Source organism: Struthio camelus, chromosome 12 (genome assembly GCF_040807025.1).
Source record: "Struthio camelus isolate bStrCam1 chromosome 12, bStrCam1.hap1, whole genome shotgun sequence".
NCBI lineage: Eukaryota > Metazoa > Chordata > Aves > Struthioniformes > Struthionidae > Struthio > Struthio camelus.
Window position 1 is genome coordinate 11,707,165 of NC_090953.1, and position 26,838 is coordinate 11,734,002.

General features: G+C 41.7%; 1 protein-coding gene across 4 annotated transcripts in view; it reads right to left on the reverse strand.

Moving 5' to 3' along the window:
• Window positions 1-148: 148 nt before the first annotated feature.
• SH3GL3 (SH3 domain containing GRB2 like 3, endophilin A3) overlaps window positions 149-26,838 on the reverse strand; it is a 54,592-nt gene continuing 27,902 nt past the window's right edge. For all 4 annotated transcript variants that reach the window (XM_068958002.1, XM_068958005.1, XM_068958003.1 and 1 more), the window contains 8 exons: window positions 15,665-15,733; window positions 14,434-14,506; window positions 12,798-12,941; window positions 11,147-11,280; window positions 9,604-9,762; window positions 7,322-7,425; window positions 6,055-6,182; window positions 149-947 (listed from right to left, as the gene is read on the reverse strand). In XM_068958002.1, the coding sequence (XP_068814103.1) occupies window positions 742-947; window positions 6,055-6,182; window positions 7,322-7,425; window positions 9,604-9,762; window positions 11,147-11,280; window positions 12,798-12,941; window positions 14,434-14,506; window positions 15,665-15,733 (1,017 nt within the window). In that variant the 3' untranslated portion in view covers window positions 149-741. The remainder of the gene's footprint in view (window positions 948-6,054; window positions 6,183-7,321; window positions 7,426-9,603; window positions 9,763-11,146; window positions 11,281-12,797; window positions 12,942-14,433; window positions 14,507-15,664; window positions 15,734-26,838) is intronic.

The following is a 26,838-nucleotide window of genomic DNA, read 5'->3' on the forward strand; positions in this document are numbered from 1 at the left end:
TGAGTGGTCATAAAACTAATAGTTTGGCTTTATTCATCCATTTTAGTGTAGCATTTTCTTTGCTGAATGCTGATATATCTAGCAGGAAAAGTGACCTCCAGCTCACAAACAAATGCCAGAACTACAGGAATAGAAGCAGCAACCACTGTTCTTTTCCCACAGAAATATTTATTAAGTTTGGTCAGTAAATTATAGGAATTTTCAATTCTGAGAACTTGTACTTAGTACAACAACATCATAATATTGACAACAACCACTTTGCCTTTTGTCAACAAACAATTTGAAACATGGATTAACTTGTTCACAATAAATTACAGTATGATAGATGAGAAAAGCTCAATGACATCAGTAACTTAGGAACTGGTTACAGTTAGCTTTGCTTACAGTATTTTTAAAAATGGTTTTCAATAGTAAAATCATTGCAGCCAAAGATTAAAAAAATCCACATACAATAATAGCAAAAGAAATGCATTTTTGGAGCAACAGTGAGCTACCAGTAAACACTTCATATGGTGATCTTCAAGGCACAAAGCAAAAAAACTGGGTATGGGTTTTTTTGCAGGTTGATGGAGACAGGGAAGGTAAAATTTTTTTGAATATAAAATAAATACATTTTAAAAAGACGCATACAAAAGTCAGTAAGTCAGTCAAATAGCAAGGCTTTCACAGAATGCCACACTGATAGAACATTTGTGAATCCATTTCAGTCATGAAACCATGTTCACAGCTTTAATGACACAATCACTGAGGCAAGGGTACCATCACTTCAACATAATTAATAGGGAAGAAGCCAGACTCTCCATTTAACATCCCTTCATACCAATTCTCATCAATCTGATTCGTCAAAGTAATGATGTCCCCTTCCTTAAACCCAAGCTCGCCTTCATTTTCTGGCTCAAAGTCATACAGAGCTTGGCAACAAGGCTGGTCCATGTGCATTGAAGAACCTGCTCCAGTGACAGAAAAGAAAATATTAGAAGAGCTTCAAAGTACCGCACCAGCCAGTAAGCATCAAAAACAGTGGGTCAAAACTGTAGCCCTGCTGTCACAAGTGTACCCTTGTCTTGTTTCCTGAGAATTTTTCACTCGTTAACATCCAGTCCTTCTATGTATAAATATAACATTTGGGGTAATTAATTAGAAGTGTAATTCTGTTTCTCCCTTAAATGCAGACGCTACAAGATTTTGATTCCCAGTTGCATTCCCTTTGGGAAGGATAAACAAAACTAACAGTCGGAGCAGTCATGGTTGCCAGGCTCACACTGTGGGAGCTTTGGAGCAGGGGGGCAGAGGAAGTAAAAGGGGAGGAGGTGACGAAATGGCAGAGTCAACCAGCAGGATGATGAGCACTCATTTAAAAAATTGCACTGCAGCACGCTGCGACTGCATGAACAGCTACCAGAGAGCAGGGGCTCAGGCTCAGTCCTAGCTGCGCGCGCTGCCAGCCAGCGGGCAGCACCCGGACGGGGCTTCCCCAGCAAACTGGAGCGTGAGGTTGCCCCCGCCTCGCCTGAGCAGCCACAGGCATCTCTAGGCCACCTCTCCTCCCCAGGTTTGTGTGTCCAGAGTCGGTGCCGTACATGTCCTTCATCTGAACTAAAGCGAAGGTTATGCTAGCAATGACGGTGCCTGTCAAACTGTCCTACAGTATGTGGCCTCTGTTGTGACTCACCCTGTTTGTTCAAGGTCTACTACAAAGATCTTCATTCCAAACTGCTGTTTTCAATTATTAATAATGGTACCATATACAAACATATATTTACAGGAAAAATAAATGATATACATGGAAATTAAAGTACAAAAAAGATCACCTTTAGCAAAAGAAGTTAACTTTGTAAATGCAGTTTTTTTTGTTTTTTTTTTTTAAAGATATTCTCATGAATGGATGGTTAATTGGCCTGGATTTATCCTAGGGATACCTACATACATACATATTCACTCATATCTATGAATAGTAAATTATTCTTTAAAAAAAAAAAAAAAAGTGTAATCTAGTGTTCAAATTGTAAAGCTCAGGTCTGTGGGCAAGGACTAGCCAGAAGTTCAATTGAAGTTCAGCCATGACAAGTTTTTAAAAATATATCCAAGCATATCCAAGTAAAAGTCAAGTAATTTGAAATATATTCATAAAGGAAGTAGAGGAGAACAGATTCCAAGCTGCTCCCATGTAAACAGTAGTAAAATGCACATAGCAAGACAAAGAACTCTTTAAACACCATAGTACTTGCATTAAAGCAGTTAAAAAACCTCTTTAATACTAAATTAATTCTGGTTGCCTTATTTGCAACATTGCAACGATTCTCAAACAGTCGAATCTCGGCTGTCTCTCCGAGCCATCACACGTGCTAATCACGCAGTCACCTTAAAGACTAATATATCTCTGAGAAAATCTGCACACAATTGCTAATACAACACAGGTGTAACAGCTAAGATGAGAGAAATGCATGTCATCATACTGCTTTTAATCTGCTCACCATGGTAACGTGCAAGAAAGTAAACAATTAAAAAGCCCCCTGCCCGGGGAAGGCAGGAGGTAACGACAGAGCGCTACGAGAACAGCCTGAACGGCGGCGGCACAGGTGAGAGCTTGGCTCCGGACATGCTCTTGCTGAAACAGTCCAAGCAGAGAAAAGGAGCTGAGCCACAGTTTTCGGACAAAAATCAACAGACTAGCTTCAGAAATAGCTGTGTTACTTCCAGAGTCCTTGCCAGGGTAGAAACGGTACCAGCTCCTGGAACAGCCAAGGGCAGAAGGCAGCGCTCCGAGCAGCGGACACAGTTCCTCGCTCCTGCCCGCTGCTCTCATGGGGCTAATTCACTACTGCAAACCAGTTCATTTCTGACAGCAAGGTACCTGATAAGAGGTGGATCACATTTGGTTCATTTTAAGCTTCAAAGAACTGAAAAGCAATGTCTGGCAGCCTGGATAGATTTTAAAGTAATGGCCACAGCCAGCACAAACGGTTTCACTGCAGGCTGCAGGATCGGGCAGAGTCTTCATCAGAGCCCGGCAGCTGCTACTGTACGATCCAAGGAGACAAAGCCTCCCCCAGGCACGTAACGGGGCAGCACCGCCGGATGGGCTGCAACACCCAGCGATGGTTAACATCACGGCGTTGGCCACAGGACTCCAGCCTCCTCCTGCCCATCAAATACTTGCACGTCTCTTCCACTGCTGCAGCCATTTAAGCAGCTCAAGAAATTGCACCCCTTTTCCCTGCAGACAGGGGCCGTAACGCCAATTTACGCCACAGCGCCCACCTCCTGCACTGCAGCAATCAGGGAGCTAAACCGGCACACTTCACTGACACGCTTTCAGTGATGACTCTTCTCCAGACTACTCACACCTGGACAGCACAAAATGAAAAAACACCCCAAAACCAGGTTAAGCAAGAGGCTGGCTGTGATTTCTAGGGCGTAACGGGACTGAAAGCAGAAGGCCCGGCAATGCGAGTTTTTTCGAAAGGAACCATCTCTATCTGCATCTCCTCTGTCTTTTGCACCATGATGTACACATGTAGTAGCAAAATTATACTTTCATAATCACAAACTAGAGGCTTGCTAACATAATTAGTCCAGGCCTTCCTCGCAGCTCACATCTGTTGCTTATGTTAAGTTCCACCAGGCAGCAACCAGACCCAACTATCATTTCCTAGTCAAACCCCAACAAACAAAATGAAAAAGAATGAAAGGCATGACGTGACACGGCCTTTAAAGAGATCTAAAACGAGCCAGATGATGCTCCCAGATTCAGCTGACTAATGAGACTGACAATGAATTAGAACAAAAACACAGATTTGTTATCTGTGCTTAATCAAAGGCGCTAAATAATTCAGGCCATTAAAATGTTGTTTCTGTGAATCTAAACCTGCAAATATGTGCAAGTTATTAGTAGCAAATAATCCCCATGTGTTAGGAACCGTATAAAGGAAAAAAACATTTCTCCTCCAAGGAGCTGAGGCTTTACTTAGAAAGCTACGGCAAAATGCAGGAAAAGCCATTTCAACACTCAGAAAACTGGACTGTGGTAGCCATGCTGAATGCATCACCTCTCACTCTGAACTGTCCTGTTGATTTCTATGGGTTCACTGAAGACTAAGATATACTACGTACCTTGAGTGACACTATCAGGGCCATGAAAAGCCTAAATTTAGATAGGACCTATGCGCAAACGGGAAATTGAGCAACATGCTTGTTTGTGTAGGATGAAAAGCTCAGTTTTCTAAATGAAAAAAGGTGCTGATCATGGTGCTATCCCTCTATCAGATGGAGACCTTAAAACATTTAGCAGCACTTTGCTTAGAGCCACCTGGTTCATATTTTTAAATCACAGATCATAAATCAAATCTGTTTCATGATTCTGATTTTAAGCAGGAACAGAAAGGTTCCCCTATTTACAAACAGGGCACATGGACCCCACTGTAACTCCACAGAAATCCATATGGATAACGTCCCAGTATGCAACAGGAAAAGAAAGACGAACATGAACAAGGATTTCACTGATGACTGTCATTTCTAGGGTGGTAAGAACAGCACCCACAGCACTAGCTTCTTCAAGAGAAACAAATATATCTACACATAGAGAAGGGCTAAGTACAACATAGGTCTTTTTGATGTTATTAACAACACTAAGTATAGCAAGAGTTGTTAAATATTTCTGCGTCCTCCTCTTCATCTCTTTCATGGTTGGTTTGCTTCCTCCTCTGTTCTGGTGGCACCGAGTGAGCCAAGCAGTAAGTGAAAATCCATCATTTACTGATAGGGAAGTGGTTGATGCAATATTTTGTGATGCAAACAATGAATGGAAGTGGCTCACTCCTTCCCCACCTTAACAACCAGCGGTTGTTTATATTTCAGTTCACTCACTCAATTTTAGCTCATGAGAACTGATGCAAGTACCCTTTAGTGCAGATTGTATAATATCCTCATCCTGCAACCAGAAAGCAGCTTCAAGAGACACTGGAAGGAGCACCAAGTTCCAGACTAAGCTTCATTCTCTCGCTTTTAGCTCTCTCATTTCTCCCCAACTATCTTTAAAAAGGAACAAAACAGGAGGGAAGAGGAAACTGCAGACATTTGGGGTGGGGGGTGGGGGGGGACCAGAAAAACCATTGGAAGAAACTCCTAGATCTCATGCCAAGTGGCGAAGGGAACCTTTGGTTCATTGCTTTCCCTCTATTTTTCTTAGAGATACTGATTATGAAAAAAAGTGTCTTTTTCATGCTCTTTTCTTTGCTGACTGTTGTCTTTTGTGTTCTGTTATCAGTCTTCTCTCATTACTCACTTGAGGGAGATGGAAAAAATTATTTGTGAGATGAGGAAAAACTATTTCAGTGAGTAGTAACCTTACTAATTACCACCATTCACACAACTTTCAAGGGCTTTCAACAGCTGAGGGTTTTTTGGGGAGTCAGGGCCTATCCCCAAGGAGGGATTCTGCTCCGAGCCAGTGGATGGCAGAGTACTTGAGCTTGAAAACGCAGACACTTTGTTGCATACTCTAAGGAACTAAAGGGATATTAAAGTAATGTGTGTTAAAAGGCATAAAAGCCTATGCTGTTCCCAAAATTTTTCTTTACAAATATTTCACCAAAGCAAATAAAATTTAGTAAAAGTGATCACCATCTCTCCGAATTGTACATGTCCAAAAATTAAGATCCTGAGGTAATCATTTATGGTCTCATAGACGGCTGAGCGAAATTAGCATCCGGAGATATCCTAGAAGGTGATCTGTCCCCTACCTTAGGCATCTCTCTTCGGAAGAAATAAACTGCTTTCTGTAAGCGCCCTTCCCTCTCTCTCCTCCACCCTCGGTGGCTATACAGAGAAGCTAAGAGACCAAGCTGAGCTCTGCAGCTAAATTTCAGGTGGCAAAAGACGGATGAGAGGAACCCTGCTCTGAGAGTCCATTTCCAAAGTCGGGAAACAAACTGGAGTCAAATACTTGGATATTGATCCCCCACGGGTCCATCATTCCCATAGTACAAGCAACACTTCAAGCAACAATCCAGCAAAGCATATATCAACATATTCATTCCGCAGCCACAGGCTTACCTGATGATTTTATTGAAGAACTATAAGCTATCCCATTGTGCTGCTGATTATCACCAATTTCCAGGGTTGTAGTTATTACAGGCTTTGGCTTACATTCACGTTTAGGCCGACTAGATGCTACATTTATTCTGCAACATAGAGAAGAGTAGCAAGAGATTTACTTGAAGAAACAAGCAGTAGTGGGGTTTCTGCTCAGGCACAGTGCTTTGACATTTGAAAAGCGGGGAAAAACTTTCTGTTGTTTTGGGGAATTTGTAATTTATTCACAAAAAGCAGCTCAATTCTAATGCAAAATTTAAATTTCAGCAAGTCCCTGTTTCACTTAATGTTGTGGCCCAGCTGACAGAGGGATAAAGCTTGACAGCCTGACTTTAAGAAGTGCTGAACATCCACAGCTGCCACTCGGGTGCAGCAGAAGTCCCAGGAATGAGCTCTCTGGAAACTCCACTGCAAATGACACATCCAGAAACCCAGCCAGGACAGAGGCCCAGGGACCGCATCTCCCACGCTGCCTTTTCGTTAGAGAAAATGGGAAACAGCAATTTGGTCAGCACAACCACCCTGAGAGCTCAGTGGCTCTCCCTGCACCTGGACGGGGCCCGGCTGAGACCTGCCGGTGTCACTACTCGGTGCAGCACTGAAAGGCACGGCTGCTCCTGCGCGGTGCTCCCAGCCACCACGTCAGCCCTGTCCTCCAGACAGCAGATAATTGGGAGTATGTGACACTCGGGTCGTTTAGGTCTCCTGTTTTCTGTTTTTCTGTTGGTTCTGATAATTAAAGTATACTAAGTCAATGACAAAAGCTTCCTCCCTTCCCCCCCTCCCCCCGTTAGTATGATACAAAGTTGTCTGGGCCTTTCACAAGTGCATTACGCCAGGGCTGTGCTCTGAGCCAGCTGGCAACTTCCTTACGCTGCTGCAGAATACCCCCTAATCTCAATGAAAATAGGCCAACTTCTCAGCAGAGCTTCCAAAATACAGCTCAGAAAGTGCAAATTTATTTAGACCTACAAACAAATGGAGACTGTCGTGATTAATCTCTGCAGATGGGAGCAAGGGATCTGCACTCAAAGCTTTCTGGGCAGGTACTGCTGTAGGTTGCCAGGTGGCAACAGTTCAGAGCAATGAAGTCCAGTAAGGGGCAGAGTGCAGCAAACGGGCATTTGTGAGATGGTGCTACAAAATCTGTTGCTTTAATAGCTTTTCCCATCTATGAACCTCAGCTGCAAGAGGTCCAAAATGTTCTATCTGATGGGTTCAGTCTTACCGGTTTTGCAGCTTGCTCTGCAGATCCTCCAAAATTTCTGTGGATTGTTTATGGTAATCTAGTGCTGCTTCTACAAACACGGCCAGCTGGCTAACTTGCTCTACCTGAAACATAGAAAGGAAATAGTTTTAAGGAGCCTGCATTACATTTAGCTGAAGGCTAAACAAAAAGATCATTCAAAACAGACCTGGTATCTCAAAAGACTTTGATGCCTTGTGGGGGCTATTGAAAATGAGCACATGTGATTCTACCACAGAAATTGCCAGTTGGAACCTGAACAAAACTGAGGTGTAATTTCTAGTTCACTAACTCAGGGCTGGGTCCTTGAGTCGTTTCCTTTCACAATGTGCAAATCCCTTTTACTTGCAAATTCCAAGCCAGCTGTCTGTCAGCACTGGAGCCTGAAACAGTTAGAGGACATAACCCTTAGCAGGTGGAAGTGGGGCTTTTCTGATTAGCAATGCTGGGAGAAATGAGGCCATGACAGGTCTTGTAACTCAGACTCATTAATGTTTACTAGCGGTGTTTACAAACTGCAGCTCTGAAATGGTCCAGACTTACCTCACTAGATGGCAGCATTTATAAACTGATAAATGAAACATGATTTATCTACTTGGATTTATAAAGTAATAGCCAATCGTTCAAGAATATGAATGCGAGGGAAAGGGAGAACGTGAGGATGGAAGAAAAAGCAAAATATTTTTATTCATGAACAAATAATTCTACTGTCTGAATGCAAACTGAAAAGTTCAAGAACAGTAACTGTCCTCTTCCTTGTCCTCCCAAGCAGTCTGGCATGTCCCTGTTCCACCACCTCATCTTCAGACACTGGACTACAAGAAGGCGTCTGAAGAAAATTTCTGCAAATGTTTTAGGAACCTGTGGCGATTTTATGCTATACTTTGTCTGCTTTTACTCACTTGAAAAGATTATTAGAAATTCTGCTGGGAGTCCAAGAGAGCCAAATATTGTCACATAGCGTGCATAAACGAGATGCACAGAACCAAATCAACAGCTGATACAACTCCATCAAAGTCAAAAAATAGTAATGGAAACCAGCTGAGGATAATGCACAAAATGCCAAATGGGGTTTGGATGGGGCGGTCGGAGAAGATGGATAGACAAGAACTGTCCAGACAAAATGACTACGAGCCAGGAGGGATAGAGAAGCAGAGATTAGGAGAAGAGAGAAGGAGACTGGGAAGGAGCCAGATAAACATGAGGGACTAAAAGCCACTCACCAAGAGGGGCCTGGGACTGGCGGAGTGGGAAAGGCAGGAAGATGGGCCTGATAATGAGTGCATGTAGGAGTGTCTGCGTGGGAGGTTTGGAATCGCTGTGCAAAAAGACTGAGGAAGAGAGGTGGATCAGGATTGAGTCTAGGTGAGGCACCTGCCAAAGGTGGTCAGGAGCCAGGGCACTGAGAGCAGAGACTGCAGGGCAAGACCACCAAGGAAGGGAGAAATCTGGGGAACCGAGAAGGAGAGAAAGGAAGATTACAATTAGGATCTGCAAACCTAGAATATTTTCTTTTGCCTTTCATCTTCCAGACACACACATACATCAGGAAGGACATGGATACCATGTCCTACTTTCAGGCAGGAGAGCGACCTAGATGACTGCTAAAGCCTCCTTCCAACTTTCTTTTCTTAGATGCTCTCATAACAGCATTGGAGAAATCATGTCCCTGCAATTCCTCTGTGTATGCACAGAATGGGGGATTAACCCAAATGACCACAGCTGCTGATCATTTAGTCATCATTTCATGATGGACTTGAAGTCTGAGCCAAAGCCCAGGTACCTCAGCACAACCCATACAAATTCTGTGCAGCAATTTTTAGATCCAAAATGCCCCCTTTCAGATTAGCTACCAAGTTTTGCCTATAAGCTGAGCTACTTCTGCAAATCAGACCATGCTGGGCATAGACCGTGGTGCATGGTTCAAGCAGCGGGTCTGCACCTGTGCCAGACTCAGCCTTCTCCCTCCCACTGACTTCCCTGTGCTCTGCTCTCAGATGGTTCATCGTTCGTGGATGATAAAGCCACATTGAGACCTCTGTGACACTCTTGTCCAAGCCCATGTCTCTCCATAAGACCTTGCTGAATTCTCGAGCTCTCCCATATAGTGCCATGCATTATGCCCCTCCCTGAAAAGAGGGGCAAAACACGTTCTCTGCTTCCAGCTCTTGCTTCCAGTGAAGCAAGGGCCGGGCTTTCTCCGACCCCACACACGTTTCCCTCTAGTGTGTACTGCAGGAAATAAAGCAGGAGGACAGACTTACATCATTTTCTAAGAAGTTGAACATGCTTCTTTCAGCCAGTTCCTTTGATTCCTCAAATTTTTCTACTGCTAGTTTAACTTCTTCATCTGGTATCTTCCCAAGACGCTTCTTTTTATAATCATAATCCAAACGACGACCTTCTAGTTTCTTCAGATGATGCTAAAAAGGACAGAACACTTAGGAAGAGGTCAAACCGAGACAGGCCCAAACACATACACTGTGATTTCTAAGTAGATTTCAGGTATGGATGATGCAATTGCAGGGACAGGCAGAATCAGAGAAATACCAGGCTTGAAGGAATCTCAGAGATCATCCAGCCCATCTCTCTGATCGAAGGCAGCATCAGGTACATCTAGGACTGTGTATGTGACTGAAATTTAAGACTGTATAAACTTTAAGAAAGCAGCCATCTGTCAGCACTTGGAGAACTGGCTACTTTGATTTGCTGAACTTAGGCCTTCAACTCACAGACATCATTAAATGTGCAACACCTCAGATTGGATCCTCTTTCTAATTTAGACCATCTAAATATGCCCCCCCCATCATATTCTACATGTAATTCAGTTTTACCACTTGAGTTATCTGCAACATGACAGCTAAAATTTAAAGGGTTACTTTCTCCTCTCATTCCATAAGCAGCACCCCAACAGATCCTACGTTCCTGCTTTCTTTGTTAGGTGTCGATTTGACATTCTCCCCTGACAAAACTACACAAGGTGTTTTTGTTGCCAAAAATCATGGGACTGACAGACTTACAGAATGGACTGAAGGTGACAGTGCAAAACGCTCATTAAAGCTAAAGTCAAATAAGTACTTTTCAGTTGTAGTTCTTCTGAACTGATGAAAACAGTCACGTATCATAGGAGACAGCGACAGATGTCGGGACGTTACTACCTTTTTGCTATGCTTTCCACATCCATTTACATGTAAGCAAATAAAACAACTTTAATTTCTGCACTGCATCGAGGTTTTAACTTTGCTTATTACCCAAGTCTATCGGAATCAGCAGACCTGGAGAGAGACTGTGCCTGGCTTTCTTTTCAGTTGTCATCTTGTAAACAAAAGCACTAAAAAACCTAACTGTAAAGGTTAAAAATGTGTCTTCCAGCACTCAACATTTTATAGCACTTTTCAGATCACTCTGTGGTTGCTCTGAATGGCCTTTTCAACAGTCATATTCAGCCTCTATAATAGATAGATTTGGGGTGACAGAGAAGGTAAATTAGGATAATCAGTTGCAATAAGTCACAGCCCACTCACATGTTCACAACAATTAATGAAAACGTCAGCTAAAATAAATCGCAGTAATATTCATTTTCTTTACTATCCTTCTGGTACAGAACATGATCATATAAGCAAATTCAATAAATTAGGCAACAGTGAGAAACAGCGAGACATTGCTTTTAAGCGGATTCATCACTGTTTTGCTAGAGACTCAAGCACAAATGCAGTGAGGTAATACAGCTTGTGCTTTCAAAAGCGTTCCAAGGAACTAGACTGACTCTGATTTTTGGTAAGAAAAGCTTTACCATGGAAAACTTACCCCAATCTCTTTTAAATCTTTGTCCTGCAATAACTGTAGAGGATCGATGAAATTTTGTTTGACGTTAATATCAAGCGAGTCTTTAACCTCTGCCATTTGCTTCATGCTTTCACCAACATCCAGTAGCGCAATGCCTGTGGTAAAGAATATGCTACTTACAAGTCAACACATGTAAAAACAGGAAATATGTCTTATGATACAGGTCTTTCAAATATGTATCTCTTTATCTGGTATAGGGCCTTGAAAAGGCAGAAAGCAGAACACAGGCTATGCATTTGCTTTTCCCCTACAGACTCTAGAACTAGAAAATTTTGTTCCAAAGTATATATTATTTTTTCTCTGATGCCTTTCAGGAAAAAAAAAAATTGTTATTTTCTCTACTTTATTTGCATAGGTTACATAAGTTGCCTCTTCCACTTTGAGAACTGAAAACCAAAGTGGTTAATTTGTATGTTTTAAGTAATATTACTAAATATACAAAGAAGTGACTGACTTTTAAACCACAAAATCATGCTTTAAGGCTTCCTCAAGTTCAACATGTTTTTTCAAACCTCCTTTTGATCAAAATTGCTGTTGCTTTTTCAAAACCATCTAGTCAATACAGCTGTATATTGTATTTTATGAAGCATATAAACACGTAAACGTAGTATTTGAAGTGTCCTTTCTCCTTACCTAGTTTTAATATCCTGTTAGTTTTGCAAAAAAACCAATACTCCCAGCTCACAGCTGAGTTATGCCATCTCACTCATTGCAAGGAGACTAAGCAAGTCCTCAGGTATCAGGCAGTGTCTTTCACTGTGTAGCACCTGGTCAGGCTCTTGAGTCCTACCTCCTTACACCTGCCTGCAGAGCTGCTCTTATTTCAAGGTGGCCATTATATGCAAAATTGCAGATATTAGCCTAGCCAGTCCTAGAAATGGGCTTACGCATGCAGTCCCAGCTCAAACCACCCTCTCTCAGCCCTAGTTTCCCTCCTCCCCCAGCCCAGGGTCTCTTCATTTCTTGTGTTTCTTCTCGCTGGTTCTCTCGTATTCCCAGCCATATCAAAAAGCATCCACGTTGTGACGGTGCAAACTCAACCCAGGTAAGCCTACACACTGCGCATGCTCAGTCAGGCAGGCCTCTGTCCAAATTCTGACTGTGAAGTTCCAGTATATTTTGAGAGAAAACGGGTAAGATTTAATTTACACCAAAGATTTGTAGCGTGGCCAAGCTGGAGCGGATTTTCATACAAATGACAAAATATGAATTTGAGAAGCACTGCTCCAAAGCAGAGAGGCACCAGATCATGAAAAAAACCCCAAAAAGTTGCTTTATTTTTTTTCCCAAGGGAATTGTTTTGTTCCTTAATTTACTTCTCAAATGTAGAGTAATAGGTTTTTTAATATATTTTTTGGAAAGGTAAAGAACCACAGTGAATCTAAGGATCATCCTAATTTATTTAAGTTTGGCAGAGTGTATTAATAATAGTGCAACAAATGCTTAAGTAAAGCATTATGTATTGTTTATTACATCAATCATCCCCTAATTACTGTACTTGAAATTTCCCTCTTACCTGCAATAACTATGTACATATATTACATCATTGAGTAATTTTATTCTGCAAAGAACATTATACTGAAATATTCACAAAGGAGATACACAAACTCACCAAACATAGAATCATCTCCAAGCTCTCTGCCATACCGTATCATGCAGTCTCCCAGGAGCCCCTCCGTCTGGGGATAGCCCGTGGTTTTAACTTGGCCTCTGATCTTTGACATAGTGTTCAGCATTCCCAGCTTGGCTCTGTATGCTGAGAAGTACATACATGAAAAAAGGACAAAGTTATAACAGCATATATTTAAATCAATACCACATTTAACAAGTAATGTCACTAATCAACTGTTGGCCTGTAGAATTATATGCCTTTTGGTGTCACTACTTAATAATCTAAGGTCGAGAGATGACTCCATTAGACAATATGGGCCACATGATACTGTTTTCATTCCCAACTGAACGAGCATCAGTTCTCCAGGCAGATTTACAGTGGGAGTCACCCACTTGTCACCTTCTGCTGATATTTACCAATGCTCATACTGCCTCAAATGTTCTTGCTTGCAAACTCTTCCGTTAGAAGTTCTGCAGAAAGCAAACACGGAACAGATACGAGCGCAGCCAAAGCCAATTCCATGCTGTTACTTGTGAGAACTTTGCACTTATTTTGCAACTTTGCCCTTATTTTCCTCATTCCACTAATCAAGACAGTAGGAATTTATTCTGCATAATGACCTGATACATACAAAAGAATTTACTGTTATCTTGCACCTATCATGACAGAATCAAGTCATTATTCCTGGAGTGTTTTTCCAACCTACTCCTTACTGTTATCACTCAACAGCAAGGGCATGGGCAGGGCGTTCCTGAGGAGTGTGGACAATGGTCATTGGTTGCATCTTGAGCAACCCAGCTGGGCCTTGGTAAAGGACCGACTGCTCCCATCCTTACACAAGCAGAACCCACTAAACCCTCCTTCAGGGAGGTGCACCTCGTAAGGCATCTCCAACGGACGGTTCTCTCTGAAGTCACTGGGACGTATGGCTACACACAAAATCCTGCCAGGTAGTTCTCCTCAAAAAACACAGGTCCTTCCAATGACTTGACCTGGAGAGTGAATCATGCTCTTAGCAGATAAACTCAGTGACCAATTGCAAACATAAATGTGTCTCCTTTCTTTTTTTCCCTCAAAACAGCATTTGAAAACCTCTGTTAACAGGCCTAGGACTCCTAGGTCACTGAGACCTGGTAGAGCCCAGAAGAAGCAAAACCTCTCTCAAAGATGACAACTGGGGTGGGCGAGTAAGAACACTCTTCCCCGTGACTGTATAACCACCAGTATCCCTGAAAACAGCACTGTATGTGTTAAAGCCTTTTATTTTAAATCTCTGCTACAGAAAACGTTGGCGTTCTCTTCACTTTAGGGATCCATATCCCACTCCAGGAAATCCAGCGCAAATGGGAACACATGTGCTGTACTGTGAGTCCCAGCCTTCTCAGACATGTCACGCACACACAACCGACACATGCCCAGGAGGCCTGATACCCTGGATGCATCCAGCTTGCCGCACACAGGTCAGACTTGCTGCACACAAGCTTTACGGTTGTGCAGCGTACACACAGGGAAAGTTGTCTAGGGCTTCCAGAAGCCCCAGATTAATGACCTAATTAGCTTTTATCTGCCTGGGATGAATTTCCAAGTAAGAGGATAACGTCCTGCAAAACCTGACATAAGCTGTTCCTTATCTCACCTGGATTTGGCTGGAGATATTCTGTCGACTTGGACAGAAGCTCAGCTACAGCTTTATTAGTGACATCAATTTTCTGAAAAAAAAAAAAAAAAAAAGTAACAGAAAGTTAGCAAAAAGGAAATCTGTAACTAGAAAGCTTATCAACTGGTTACATATTATATACTGTTCTGGTTGTGACATTTTTAATCAAAATAAAGCAAATATGATAGCTTAGAATAAAAAGCTACACCGCAGTTATGCCATATGCTAAAATATATTCGTTAGCAGGTAGTACTGGGAAGGGTAAGAAGTTTGTATCAAAACAAAGGGATCTCCTTACCCTTCAAACCCATTAGTCATGAATACTCCTTACGCATCCCAGGCTACAATTTTCCTGCTAGCCCAGCAGTTGTCACTATGACTGCTTTTCTCCACAGGTGAAAAAGACTGAAAACATCCTAGCTCACAGCCCTGGGGTCAGTGCCATTTAATACACTATTTTGCACTGTCTTCCCATTTAATAGCATCTTACACACTATAAAAAAATCACATTTCTGGGTTGCTTCTCTTTCCTCTCTTAGGGCCTGCACATTATTTTTCCTTTTATAAAATAGAGAAGGAAATAATTATTCTAAAGCCAAAGAAACTGAAACCTAGAAGCCTGTTTAGATCATAAATTCAGAAAACGCGTACTGGAAAAAAGCAACTCACATAAGACTCTTTTCCTTAATCTGCCAACAATAAAAGCTGTGACCTAGGTCTACTATGTACATTAAAAATACATAGAAAAGACAGGGACAATGAAATAGCGCACAAAAGCTGAAAAAGCAGAAACTGGGAGGACGCTGTTTAACTCATAAATGGCAGTGCTAATAAGTGGTTCACAAACATCCCCATTTCCACAGCAATTCATGTACATTTCTGAACATCGATTTGAACGAACAAATATAGTTCTGTAGCACGAGAAAATTTGACCCCAGTCGTTTGATTTTATCAGGTCAAACATCAGATGGGAAGGGGGCATTATAACGACACACTAAACACTGAAGACCTCTGTCTAGTCTCCAGCGCAGGTGAGGGGGGGACGACAGGTCCCCCAGCGCTCTGCCCCATCCCCGGGGGAGCCCCTCTCTCCCCCGGCTGCCGGGGGCTCTCACGGGTACCAGCTCTCTCTGCGGCTTTTCCATGCAAGTCTACCACATGGAGCACAGCACATAGCTGAACACTGAAAAAACAACGTTGCTTTCCTTACCCTTTCCATCTCTTGAAATTCTTCATCTAACTTTGTTCCTTCTGCCCCGCTTATTTTTTCGCTGAACAACTGTGAAGAGACAAATTTAACAGAAGAAAAAAGGCATCAATATTTTACTGGAGAATAAATATATCTGAGAGTCAGAGGAATTTCTCCCATATTAGAAAATAAGCACCAATGCAAGAGTAACCATCCTCTTGGAAAGGAAACACACATTTCAAGAGAGAGGAAGACATCCGATAGGAATCTACAACAGTATCAGAGATAAACGAGACCTTTTTTTTGGGGCTTAAACAGTTAGTGCCCTAAGGGCACTACCAGGAGCACAGGTCTCCGGCACAGGGACCGAGGGCGCGCTGGATCACGGGCAGGCTCCACGGCCAGCTCGAGGAGGGAAATACTGGCGGTAGAGTCGGACGCGCAAGCTCTGCGCCTGCCCTGCCAGGACGGGGTTATTCCTGCTCCGCAAGCACGACTGCTGGGGAAACGGAGACGGAGAAGCCCGAGGTCCCGCCAGCCATCGCCTCGCTGCCGCCACCGGCCACCGCAGCAGGGAGCAACCGGCAGCCGCGCGCGGAGGACAACGCCGCCGCACCGGCCTCCGCCACGGCGTCCGAGGAGGCCTCGAGCAGAGATGGGGAAAAGGTGCTTTTACAGAACGTGAAAAACGACCTATCAGCAATTTTAGTTTATGCTGGTAGTTTCCATCTCCTTTCTGTATTCATTCCTAATGTAATTATTCCTATTAATCAGCAATATTACTATTCCTCATTTTCCTAATATTATTAAATTATTCCTACTTTAATTCCTAAAACAGCCAGGCTCATCTCCCACAGCCCCACGCATGTTTTCCTTCTCCAGGCGGCACCGACCAGGTCCGTGGTCTCCCAAAAGCCCCCCATGGCGAGCCCTTCCCGAAGGCGAGTGCAGCGAGGCATCGTCCTTCTCAGGCTGAAGCTGTCAAATCCACCTCCAGCAGCAGCCCGTAGGGGTCTCATTACAGATAATCCATTCAGGCGTTGGCAAAGGATAAACGCAATGAGGCAACGTGACTGCTGGACGGTGAAGGCATAATTAATGAATTACTGCAGCGAGTGAATAAAATAATAAAATGTCCCACACTTGGAGGGAATAGAGCTGGACATTATAACAAGAAGCACAGTGGACGGGTAGGATATTCACATACTAAAGATAATGCCAGAGACAAAAAAAACTCCAGACTCGTAGGAAGGCTGACAAAGATATAGTCTGAAAAATGCAATTCCTCATCAGATACGTGGTGACGTGTTTTCAATAACTGCCTTAGGGCATTCACTATGCATCTGCTGGCATCCTTAGCTCCCTCTGGCTTGCTGATGACTGATCCCGGTCACTCAGGCCTCGCTGTGCTGCTGCTGCTCTTGCCAGGACTGCAGGGAAGGTCAAACACGGCAACAGGTTGCCTAGAGCGGCTGTGGAGTCTCCATCCTTGGAGATGTTTAAAACTCATTTGGACAAGGCCTTGAACAACTTGCTTTAATGGGATCTGCTTCAAGTGGAGGTTGGGTTAGCTGACCCCTGGGAGTCCCTTTCAACCTGCCTGCCTGACACCAATTCTGCATGTACAGTGATGTGGGAATGCAGCTGCGCAGAGCCAGCAACAGCATCTGCAGGCACAGTTGCACACAGACAGGTAAAATGATCTAAATAATGCACAACTATACATAGGAGCAAAAGGATTGACCAGAAAAAAAAGAAAGAGTCTGCACTTTCCCAGTTCTATGCAAACATTAGTGATTCAGCAACTTCCAGCCCAATCGGACCCTTTTTCAATGATAACTACTCTGAGCTCTAGTTTCCTTCTAAAAGCAGTGAATAAGCAGAGGGATGTGGTAAAGAAAGATTCCTTGAAGTCTATAAACTGTTCTGAGCACCTGACAGTAAAAATTGGTATAAAATTCTAAGGGTTATCATTAAATTTTACAACAGGGTATTTCATAGTGGTATAATCAGTACTGGCTTTACTGTTCTCACATTAAGGAACAAAACAGCTTTTGTTCTGATCATACTGAACTTAGGAGCTGCAAAACTAGCACTACCATTCTCTCAATTAAAAGTCACAGGATACCCAATTAATTATTGAAAATGGATGCACAAAGGAGACAGCTGCTGCGTGTTAGTTCTCTGACTATTTGATAAGCATCATTTACACGCGTTTTATCAAGCTGCAAAATACTTGGACTTAAATAGACGCATGCTCAATGGCAGGGCTGTGTAATTATGAGACAACATCTATCAGTTTTTATGAGTCAGCTAATCAAAGGCATTACTACTACCACTTGAGACATGTATACTGTGAGCACTTGGCACTATTTGAGTGGAAAAAATCCTAACATTCATCTCCAAATTAGGAACCCAGGTGCCAGGGAATTAGCTCCCTTTCGCTAAGCAGGAGCCAGAATTTGAGGCCTCTGGAAAAACCATTTCGCACCACGGGAGCCACCACCACCTTTCTGCTCCATCGCTAGGGCTTAAGCTAAGGCCATTGAACAGCCGTTTTTCTAGCGGAGCTAACCAAGGCTCTTCTGGATCAACATTTATGCCCAGAGAATAGCTCCACACCTGTGAAATGAGAAATAGTTCTTCCTCTCAGACATCTATGCAAATCTTCCATCCCATTGGACTTGTTAAGAGTTAGTGAGATTGGGAAAAAAAGTGTTCCCAGTAAGAATATGAAAACCTTTTCAAATCACCCATTGTACTATTGCCTTTCTTCCATAGTCATACAACTACAGCAACCTACCATGTCACAGTTCATTGTAAAACTCGCACGCTTTTATAATAGAAGGGACGACCTTCTTGCACACAGAAACACTGCAGTGGGTTCACAAACATGCCTTGGTTGTAACTCCTTGCTAGAGCCTGCTGTTCTTTCTCGTACTGAAAAATTAAACATGATGTTGTATTAGACATAATCCACAGGTCTCCAATGGCTTACTGTGGAATTATCTTGGAAGACAGACCTAAGAAAAAACAAATAGGTTTTGAAAGAAACCCCTCAAAATTCTATGATTTCCAATCAAGCTCTGTATACCCGATTACTGTTGAAAAAGCAAATTGCAATTTTGTTGTACAACCTCATAAAAGACTGCAAATACTCATCTTCTAAGGAGTTTATATCCCCAGAACTTCTCCTGATAAACCTTTTTTTTCCCCATAAACATAATATTTGGATTTTGTTCTTAAACTAGTTCTCTGTTACTCTTACTTTTTTGAGATAACGGAATTTTCTTTGATTTGTGCTGTTGCAATGAAGCAAGAACACAGAACGTGAACCGTCTGCAGTTTGAACTGAAATCTACAGCTCACCAAATTCTGCACTAAAAAGGCCTCAGGCATCCATCTAGTTTTTCGATATTTTATTCAAATTGTGTAAAGGTTTATACTCATTCACAGGAATGGTACAGTTCTCCATTCTCGTATGGATTGTAAAAATGAGCTTCAGAAAAATCCTGTCTTACACCAATGCTTTGTGTATCACATCCACTCAATTTAAAGTACAATACTTTTTGATATTTCATTAAGGAAGGTTACTGAGCGCTGGAAACTGCCAAGAATATCCCAGATCAACAGAGAGATGACAAAACTCTCAGAACAATTACCCTATTTTTTTTATATATCCACTGGGTATTTTATAATACAAGTCAATATGAATCTTGCCAGTCAATACCTGCACACACGTTCTGGCCTCCTTTTTTCACTTGTTCTGCCTTTCTTTTGCAACAGCCCTAAACTGGGAATCAACCATCATAGTTCATAGATCTTCAGCCTCACTTGTTTTAACAGTAGCTGAAAAAGCCCTTAGTTAGCCAGCAAAACTCTCCTGTATATAACTAACCAAGAAACCATCAAATATTATTTAATGACTGAATGAAAGATATCATATTCTATTAAAGACTTGATCGCTTTTAATGGCTCTTCACCAAGTAACTGCATTTATTTTGTTCTGAAAGAAACATCTGTTGAAACTTTAACGAAATGGAAAATTCCTGTATTTCTCATAAACATGCATACTGTCAAACCCATGAGGCAAAGCCTGCATTTCAGGAAAAATCTTTTAACAAAAAAGCCAAAGCTATGGAAACACTGTTAATTTCTTTTCCTCCCTCTAGAAATGAAATAGGCAATCAATGGGGAAAACTAATAGATTCATCTCCAACTTAACACGCAGAAAGGCAGGAAATAAAATAAGTATATGGCTACATTTCCCACAGAAACGTATTACCGATCCAACTGCACAAATATATTAAGACATGCCTTTAAACCCAGTACTCAGTACAAAATACTGCATTCCAGTATGTTTAATGCATAATAGTTACGCTTTTCTTAATAAATCATTAAAATTTTCAGTTATTGCCCTGCAGCCATGTAATTGTTTTGTTTGGTGTTAAATTATTATACATAGAGGATTTAATGCAACTTGACAATACTAATGGCTTTCTGAAGAATCTTATTAAAGGCTATCATAAACACAGGGAAGAATAACACAGCTGGCAAGACATCTTCTGGCTAAAGAAAAATTGCAGCGTTCAGCCTCCTGAGGGGTGAGAGGCATTTTTTTTTGTTTGTTTCCAGAAGGCTTATTCAGATTAAGGAACCAAGATGCCAGCCTGTCTGCTAGATCAGGAGGAGTTTAACTTCAAATATCTGTAATTCTCTGTTTTGTGCTTCCAAGCTCCACCGCCACGCTATGCATACTGCTTGCTTTTCCTCCTTCCTGCTTGCTGTATTTTATAGAGATCGCTGACATGCTCAAAAAAGAAAGCTACTACTAGTCCACATAGTGCAGACTGCCAAGAACTTGAACCTACGTTACAGCTTAGTTAAGTACATATTTTAACTCAGCCCATCATTAGTAACCTACAGGAGCAGACAGAGGCAGCACTACCTGCCCAAACTTTTCCACGGCCATGGAAAACCATTTGGTGCTTTGTTGACTGGGTGAGCACTCAGGCGACAGGCAGCTTAGAGGCACCCTGCGGCTGGCTTGCAGAGACCAGCTGGTGGTCCGGGTGCTCAGACGAAAAAAAGGTGCCGCATACGGAGGAGCCACACTCAGAGGCACGTTTTCAAACACAGACCTAATCGGAGGTAGAAGCAGCACGGCACTTTGCTCCTGAAAGAGCAGCAAAGGGTGCCGAAACCAGCCCGGGAGCAACCGCAGCCTCTTTTCCTGCTACAAAATCGTCCCAAGACAAGCCTGCAGACGTTAAAAATGGAGAATCCACTGCAAATGAAAATGGGCAATATACGCCTAGAGAAAGATTTTTTCAGGCTCCCACGAAATACGAACAATGAGGAGAAAAAGTCAAATTATAAAACCGTGCCAGTACTTGAGGCTGTTCTTTTAATTATACTGACGGAGCTCGCGTTAGCCTAGTACTTTGGAGAAAATCCAACAACCTCTGATTTTAGAGGTTAAGCACTAAATGATGGCAAAAACTCTTTGGTTGCCTCAGTACGTTGTGTTTTCAAAGAAAACGAGAATATTCGTGCTCTAATTTACTTGAAAGAGAAAAGATTTATTCAGACCCACAAAATAAATAAAGGGTCCACTGCAAAGTGAATGTATGTTTTAGTCTTGCAAATCCAAAGTACTCTGGCTTGCCTCCAGCAAAGCATTTAAGTCAGTACTTAAGTAGGTGCTTAAGAGCTGTGCTGGATCAAGGCCAGAGTGCTCAGCACCTCCCAGTATGAAGCCTCCATCACCTTAACAGGGAATTCGGTACAGCTTTTTCTACTGCTAAACTCTCAGCTAGCGGTAGCACTGATTTCTCCTAAACACTTAGGGGAATAGTCAGAGAGATTTATGACAGCAACAAAGAGAACTGGTTTTCAAAAAAATTAATCGGAATTGGGTCCTACTGCTATTGAATTAAAATTATGGAGTGCAAGAAGCTGCACCCTGAAAATCAAATGCTTGTTATTGCTCTCATGACTACATGAGTGGTATGATTGGGATAAAATAGCACTCCAAATTCAACAATGCTTGTACATGGATATTTAAGGATATGAAGCTTTCTCTTTCAATAACAGTTGCTATACAGTTATAAAAATGTAGCATACTAACGTTTTAGAAGTTGCCCAAGACATTCCCTAGCGGTGATTAAAAATTATAATCATATTGTGGATTCAAAGGTTAAAACAGCATTCTTGCACTATTTATTGCAGAATACTTTTTTATGGATGCAGGGAGACAGACAAAACAGTGCTACAGACAACGGGATGATCCCCGTGCACTTTATTACCCTCACTAACAGCTGAACTCCAGAAGTACACGCTCCACGGGAACCCACGCCCTCACATTTTACCACAGATCTACATTCCCAGATGTTTAGGGTTGAAATTTTATTTCTGAAATATATTATGGCCCACATTTCAAAGCCAGAGCTCATGCCTCAGTTCATGCTGTCTCTGAGTACAGAAAAGGCATGTCACACATCTAACCATCTGCCAGGGCTTTGGGAGGGATCCAGTAGCAAACTCTGTCTCAGCAGCCAACAAAGTCAAAGTACCAACAATAGGCCGTGGTTTTTAAAGAATGAAAAATATTAAATATATAAAGAACTGTGTATAACTGTGTAATTGTATTACTTTTGAGGCTATATTAAAATAAATTTTATTAAAATACTTCTTCAATAGTTCTAAACTATTTTCTAATTAAAAAAAAAAAATCATACAACTTATGTACAAAATGAAGACTGAGCCCTGATACATTTTCAGAGCACAGATTTTTTGTGGGAAATCCTATTCCCTCAAAAAAAAAAAAAAAAAAAAAAAAAGAGGCCATCTATAACAACACCAGGAATCTCCAGGGTCTGTTTCCCAAGAAGAGAAACACACTTTCTGTACCAAGAAATCTCTGAATCACACACACACACAGTTAAACAACTGCACAGAAGTACTGCCAGGGTGCTTATATTCGTGAGGAACATTCTTAGCCCCACTAATATTTATGAAACCTGAATTTCATTATTTGTAACCTCTCTTACAAACAAGATAGAATAAGAGCAATGAGATCACAGTAGGGTTTTTTTTGTTTTTTATAGGAAGAGACATGAAATGGGGTATAAAAGGATGAGCCAGATAAAGAAGAATAGGAGAGAAATTTGTTTGCAACGTGACTTACTTGCCTGGGGAACAGGGATCTGAGGGTGTCCCCCATATACATATTACTTGCAGACTGATATTCTATGAGCTACTAGTATGACATTAAATCAGCCTCAAGCATTTTACTGTTAATGGGTTGCATGCAGATCTGCATAACACATTATTATTAATCCTACACGCTCACAGGGAACAAATCTTTCACAGCTGCATGTGATGCAAAGTGTAGAGAGGTCCAGCCAGGCAATCAGCTGAGACCGCGAGAGTCGACACTACAGCTGCCAGCAGCAGCAAGAATGGACTCAGTCCATCCAAAACCCCATACGCTCACACTGACAAAAATGCGCATTCGCACCCTGGAGCGTAAGGTCTGCAGCCACCACGCTGACGCAATGAACCACCACAGCTGTCGAGCTGCAATTGGCATCCTTCTGGCAAAGATTCAAAAGTGGCAGCTTAGTTTTATTTAAAGGAAGCTCAAATTGTGCAAACCATGTGTGCTGGGATCGAGGAAACCCTCGCAAAGTGCTGATACATACAGGAACATCTGAGCAATGGCAGAAGTCCTAGCCAAAGTAGGAGCGGTAGGGGTTTAAGGGAACTAGACACACCTCAGAGATAAACCAAGATGCCAGTCTTTCTGCAAAAAACTTTCACCCTAGCAGCTCATAACTATGCAGATAGGAATTCCCACCCATTTCAGTTCTTCTATAGAGAGCTCTTCTACGCTACCTGCTTCAAGTGCGACGTCTCCCAATTTAAATCTATTTCTGTGAATAACGACTGATGAAGACATAGGCATATGCGCAAAGGTATTTAATCAAACAGCCTTTGCTTTGGAAGCCACATCAAACAAGAAGGCAAAGGCACAAAACTCGAGAATGAGATAAATGAGGTTACTGATTTTACGAGCGCCGCCTTTTCTTGAGGAAGGACTTGCACATTGGAAAAAAAAAAGATGGAAGAAAGAATGTTACAACTAGTGCAACTAGTTGAACAACCTATAAGATTTTGCATGGTCAAAGCAAAAGATTTCTGCCACACAGGAGTATTATTACAAAGGAAATACTTCAAATGGGAAGGGCATGGTGTTTTGACAAAGCTAATGACTGCCTTACGCAAAGATCAGTCAGTATAAGGCATACGACGTGAGTGTTTGACCACTTCTAAATGCTTCAGCATCCTTGCAATTCCTTCTGCTGACATAACTGAGGTGCATGAAACGTTTTTGGACTCCTGTTCTTTCAAGAAAAAGAAAAATAAAAGTACAAAACAGGTCTGCACAGATCTGGAAGAGTCTGCACAGGTGCTTTAGAAATTCAATATCTGTAAAGTAAGCAGCAAACACTGGAGTAATGCCTTTTGCTCTAAGAAAAGATCTTCAACTGATCAGGTAACTGGAAATGACTGGCATTAAACAATTAAAATAGTTGTGAAAACAGGACAATAGGACACTGCACCAGTATGGTCCTGCAGTATGTGAAAGCCAACAATAACTTTAATAAAGTATTACTTAGGACTCAGTGTTACTTGCTATATCTGTGAAATAAAAAAATGCTGAGCTCTGTTCTCTTTGACGACTATACCTAAAACTTACCCGATATTATTCCTATAGCCTTTCTAATATATTTCTCATATGCATTTTTTGCCAAAGTTTGGGAGGGTTGGGCTTTTTTTTTTTTTTTTTTTTTTAAATTCAATAATGGAAATATCAAACATTACTTTATAGCTCTGATACCCCTTAAAGTTGTTCTGCAGGAGACTAGATACAAAAAGTTTGTGCCAGAACCTGAACTCTAACCAGGGACAGGAATGCTGAACACTTACTGCTACATGGTCGACCCCCAAAATCCTATATGCTGCTGGATCCAGGCAGTACGCAATCAGTCAGCCTTTTAAATCAACTTTATTTTTAAAAATTCAGCCAAAGTGACACAGCTTGTGTAATCTAGACCTTTATAAAGAAGCCTTTACATTGAGAATGGTGCTATCTTCCCTTCTAAGAAAGTATGCTCTTTCAGATGCCTCTGGTTTGAATTCTTCACGTTTCAGAATAATTTTTCCTCACTATGATATAATTGACAATTTGGCTCTTTCTGTGGCATTCCAAGACCCTCGAGTTTCTCATTAAAAGAAAAACCTTGCTACTTGTACTGTTGATAGTTCTGAATGCCAGACTGCCTGTTCCAACTAGGAGCTATTTATTAACCATTGCTATGGGTTTTGATGCTACCAGAAAATTGAGGGAGCAACTGGTATAGATTCAATGACACCTTCAGGCTCCTAATATACCAGTAATTTAGGGGGAAAACTGGAAGCCTAAATACTTGATTGCATTTGGGTTAACCTGACTTGTCATCGGCCACACAGTAAAAAAGCGGTAGCTCTGATATCAGAATGCCAGAGTCCCACCTCCCCATTCTTTGCCATGAAGAACGCTGCTTTACATAAAATATTCCACAGGTAATTTTCACTCCCTTTGCCTGTTCAGAAATATATTTATGGGACACAAATTGTGGGTTGTCAGCTACTGTACTGTGACTAAATTTTACTACAAGATCACAATTTCAGATTTTGTTAAAGAATGAGATTAAAGCATGTGCATGTACAATTTGTGCAAAAGAGATTTTTTATTTTATACAGTCTGCTAGAAAAGTGGACTGAAAATTACTTCTGCTTGTTTTCCATGTTCAAATTAATCTGATCAGCTGTTTCCTCTGCCTTTTGGATTTTCAAAATTTGTATGGTAATACTCTTAAAATCTGAAAAATGGTGTTATTTTTTCCTGCATTCTTACAAAAGAAGAAAATTCCTACAAAGAATCAGTGCTCAGCCCAAATGTGCAAACATTTGGCTAGCAGAAAGTCAGATATAGCAGAGAATAATTTCCCCTTTACCTTACAAAAATGAGCAAGCAAGGGAAAACAAGAATGAAGCAAAAACAATAGGACAGGAAGATACAAGCAAAACAGTAGTGTGAAATATAGCAGTGACTCAGTAGACTGGGATGGACTATTGAGTTACTTCCTACAGCAAGACCAGAGTTAACAGATGGCTGAGCGAAGAACTCTTCTAGGCCACATTTGAAATAGCAAGTTCAGCAGAAAACTCAGTTGCCTGCTCCTGATCACAAGTCCCAAAAAAGACCCCGAGGATTTTGCTGGTGCAGAACCCGAGGCACGTTCTTGCTCTGGCCCTGCAAAGCAGGGCTGAGACCTGTAGCCAGGGCACTGAGGGAAAGTTTCTGCACTGGTGTAAATGGTCTGCAGATAAACTGAAGACATCTGTTTGCAGGATTATCAATGTAGTGCCTAAGCCTTACTTGCAATATTATAGCTGAGTAGCAAAACATCGGTAATAACAAGATATAGCTATTTGAATAGTAGGTATTTTTGGAAAACCACTGAATTGACTATGCTTTTACTTCAAAAGAATGGAATTAATCAGCAACTGTTTCACACATTAAAAAAAAACAAATTAGAAGGTATTAGGAACCCTGATGCTTTTGAAAATCCCAGCTTATCTACATCTCTAGGCACGTAAATACATTTTAAAAAAGTCTGGCCCAAGAGACTTATCCAAGAAGCACACAGGACTCACGCTGCCAACATAAGAGAGCTCTGTTTTATTTCAGATTCTAGCCATAAACAGCTGACAGGCTACACTAACTGCTTCTGTGTTATTATTACTTAGTGCCTTCTCCTCATGCGATATTTTGTCCTTGTGTTTCTTTTGGCATGGCACAGCCAAGGCTTCCTTTATTTATGTTCGTCGATTAGGGCTGGATAGGTGGTGGGTATTTTTCAAATGATCTGTGCAACCACACTCTAGAAGAACACCACTAATGAAGGAGCAAAATATTTGATGTTTACGCCTTAGGGTAATACAGACAGTTTATGACACCTTCCATGCACGATCTACAATTACATAGGGAACACTTCAGAAGTGACCACTATTTAAACTACTGCTGGACTCCACTTACCCGTGCACCCCTGTGCACACCATTTTTTGGTAAACTCTCATGAACA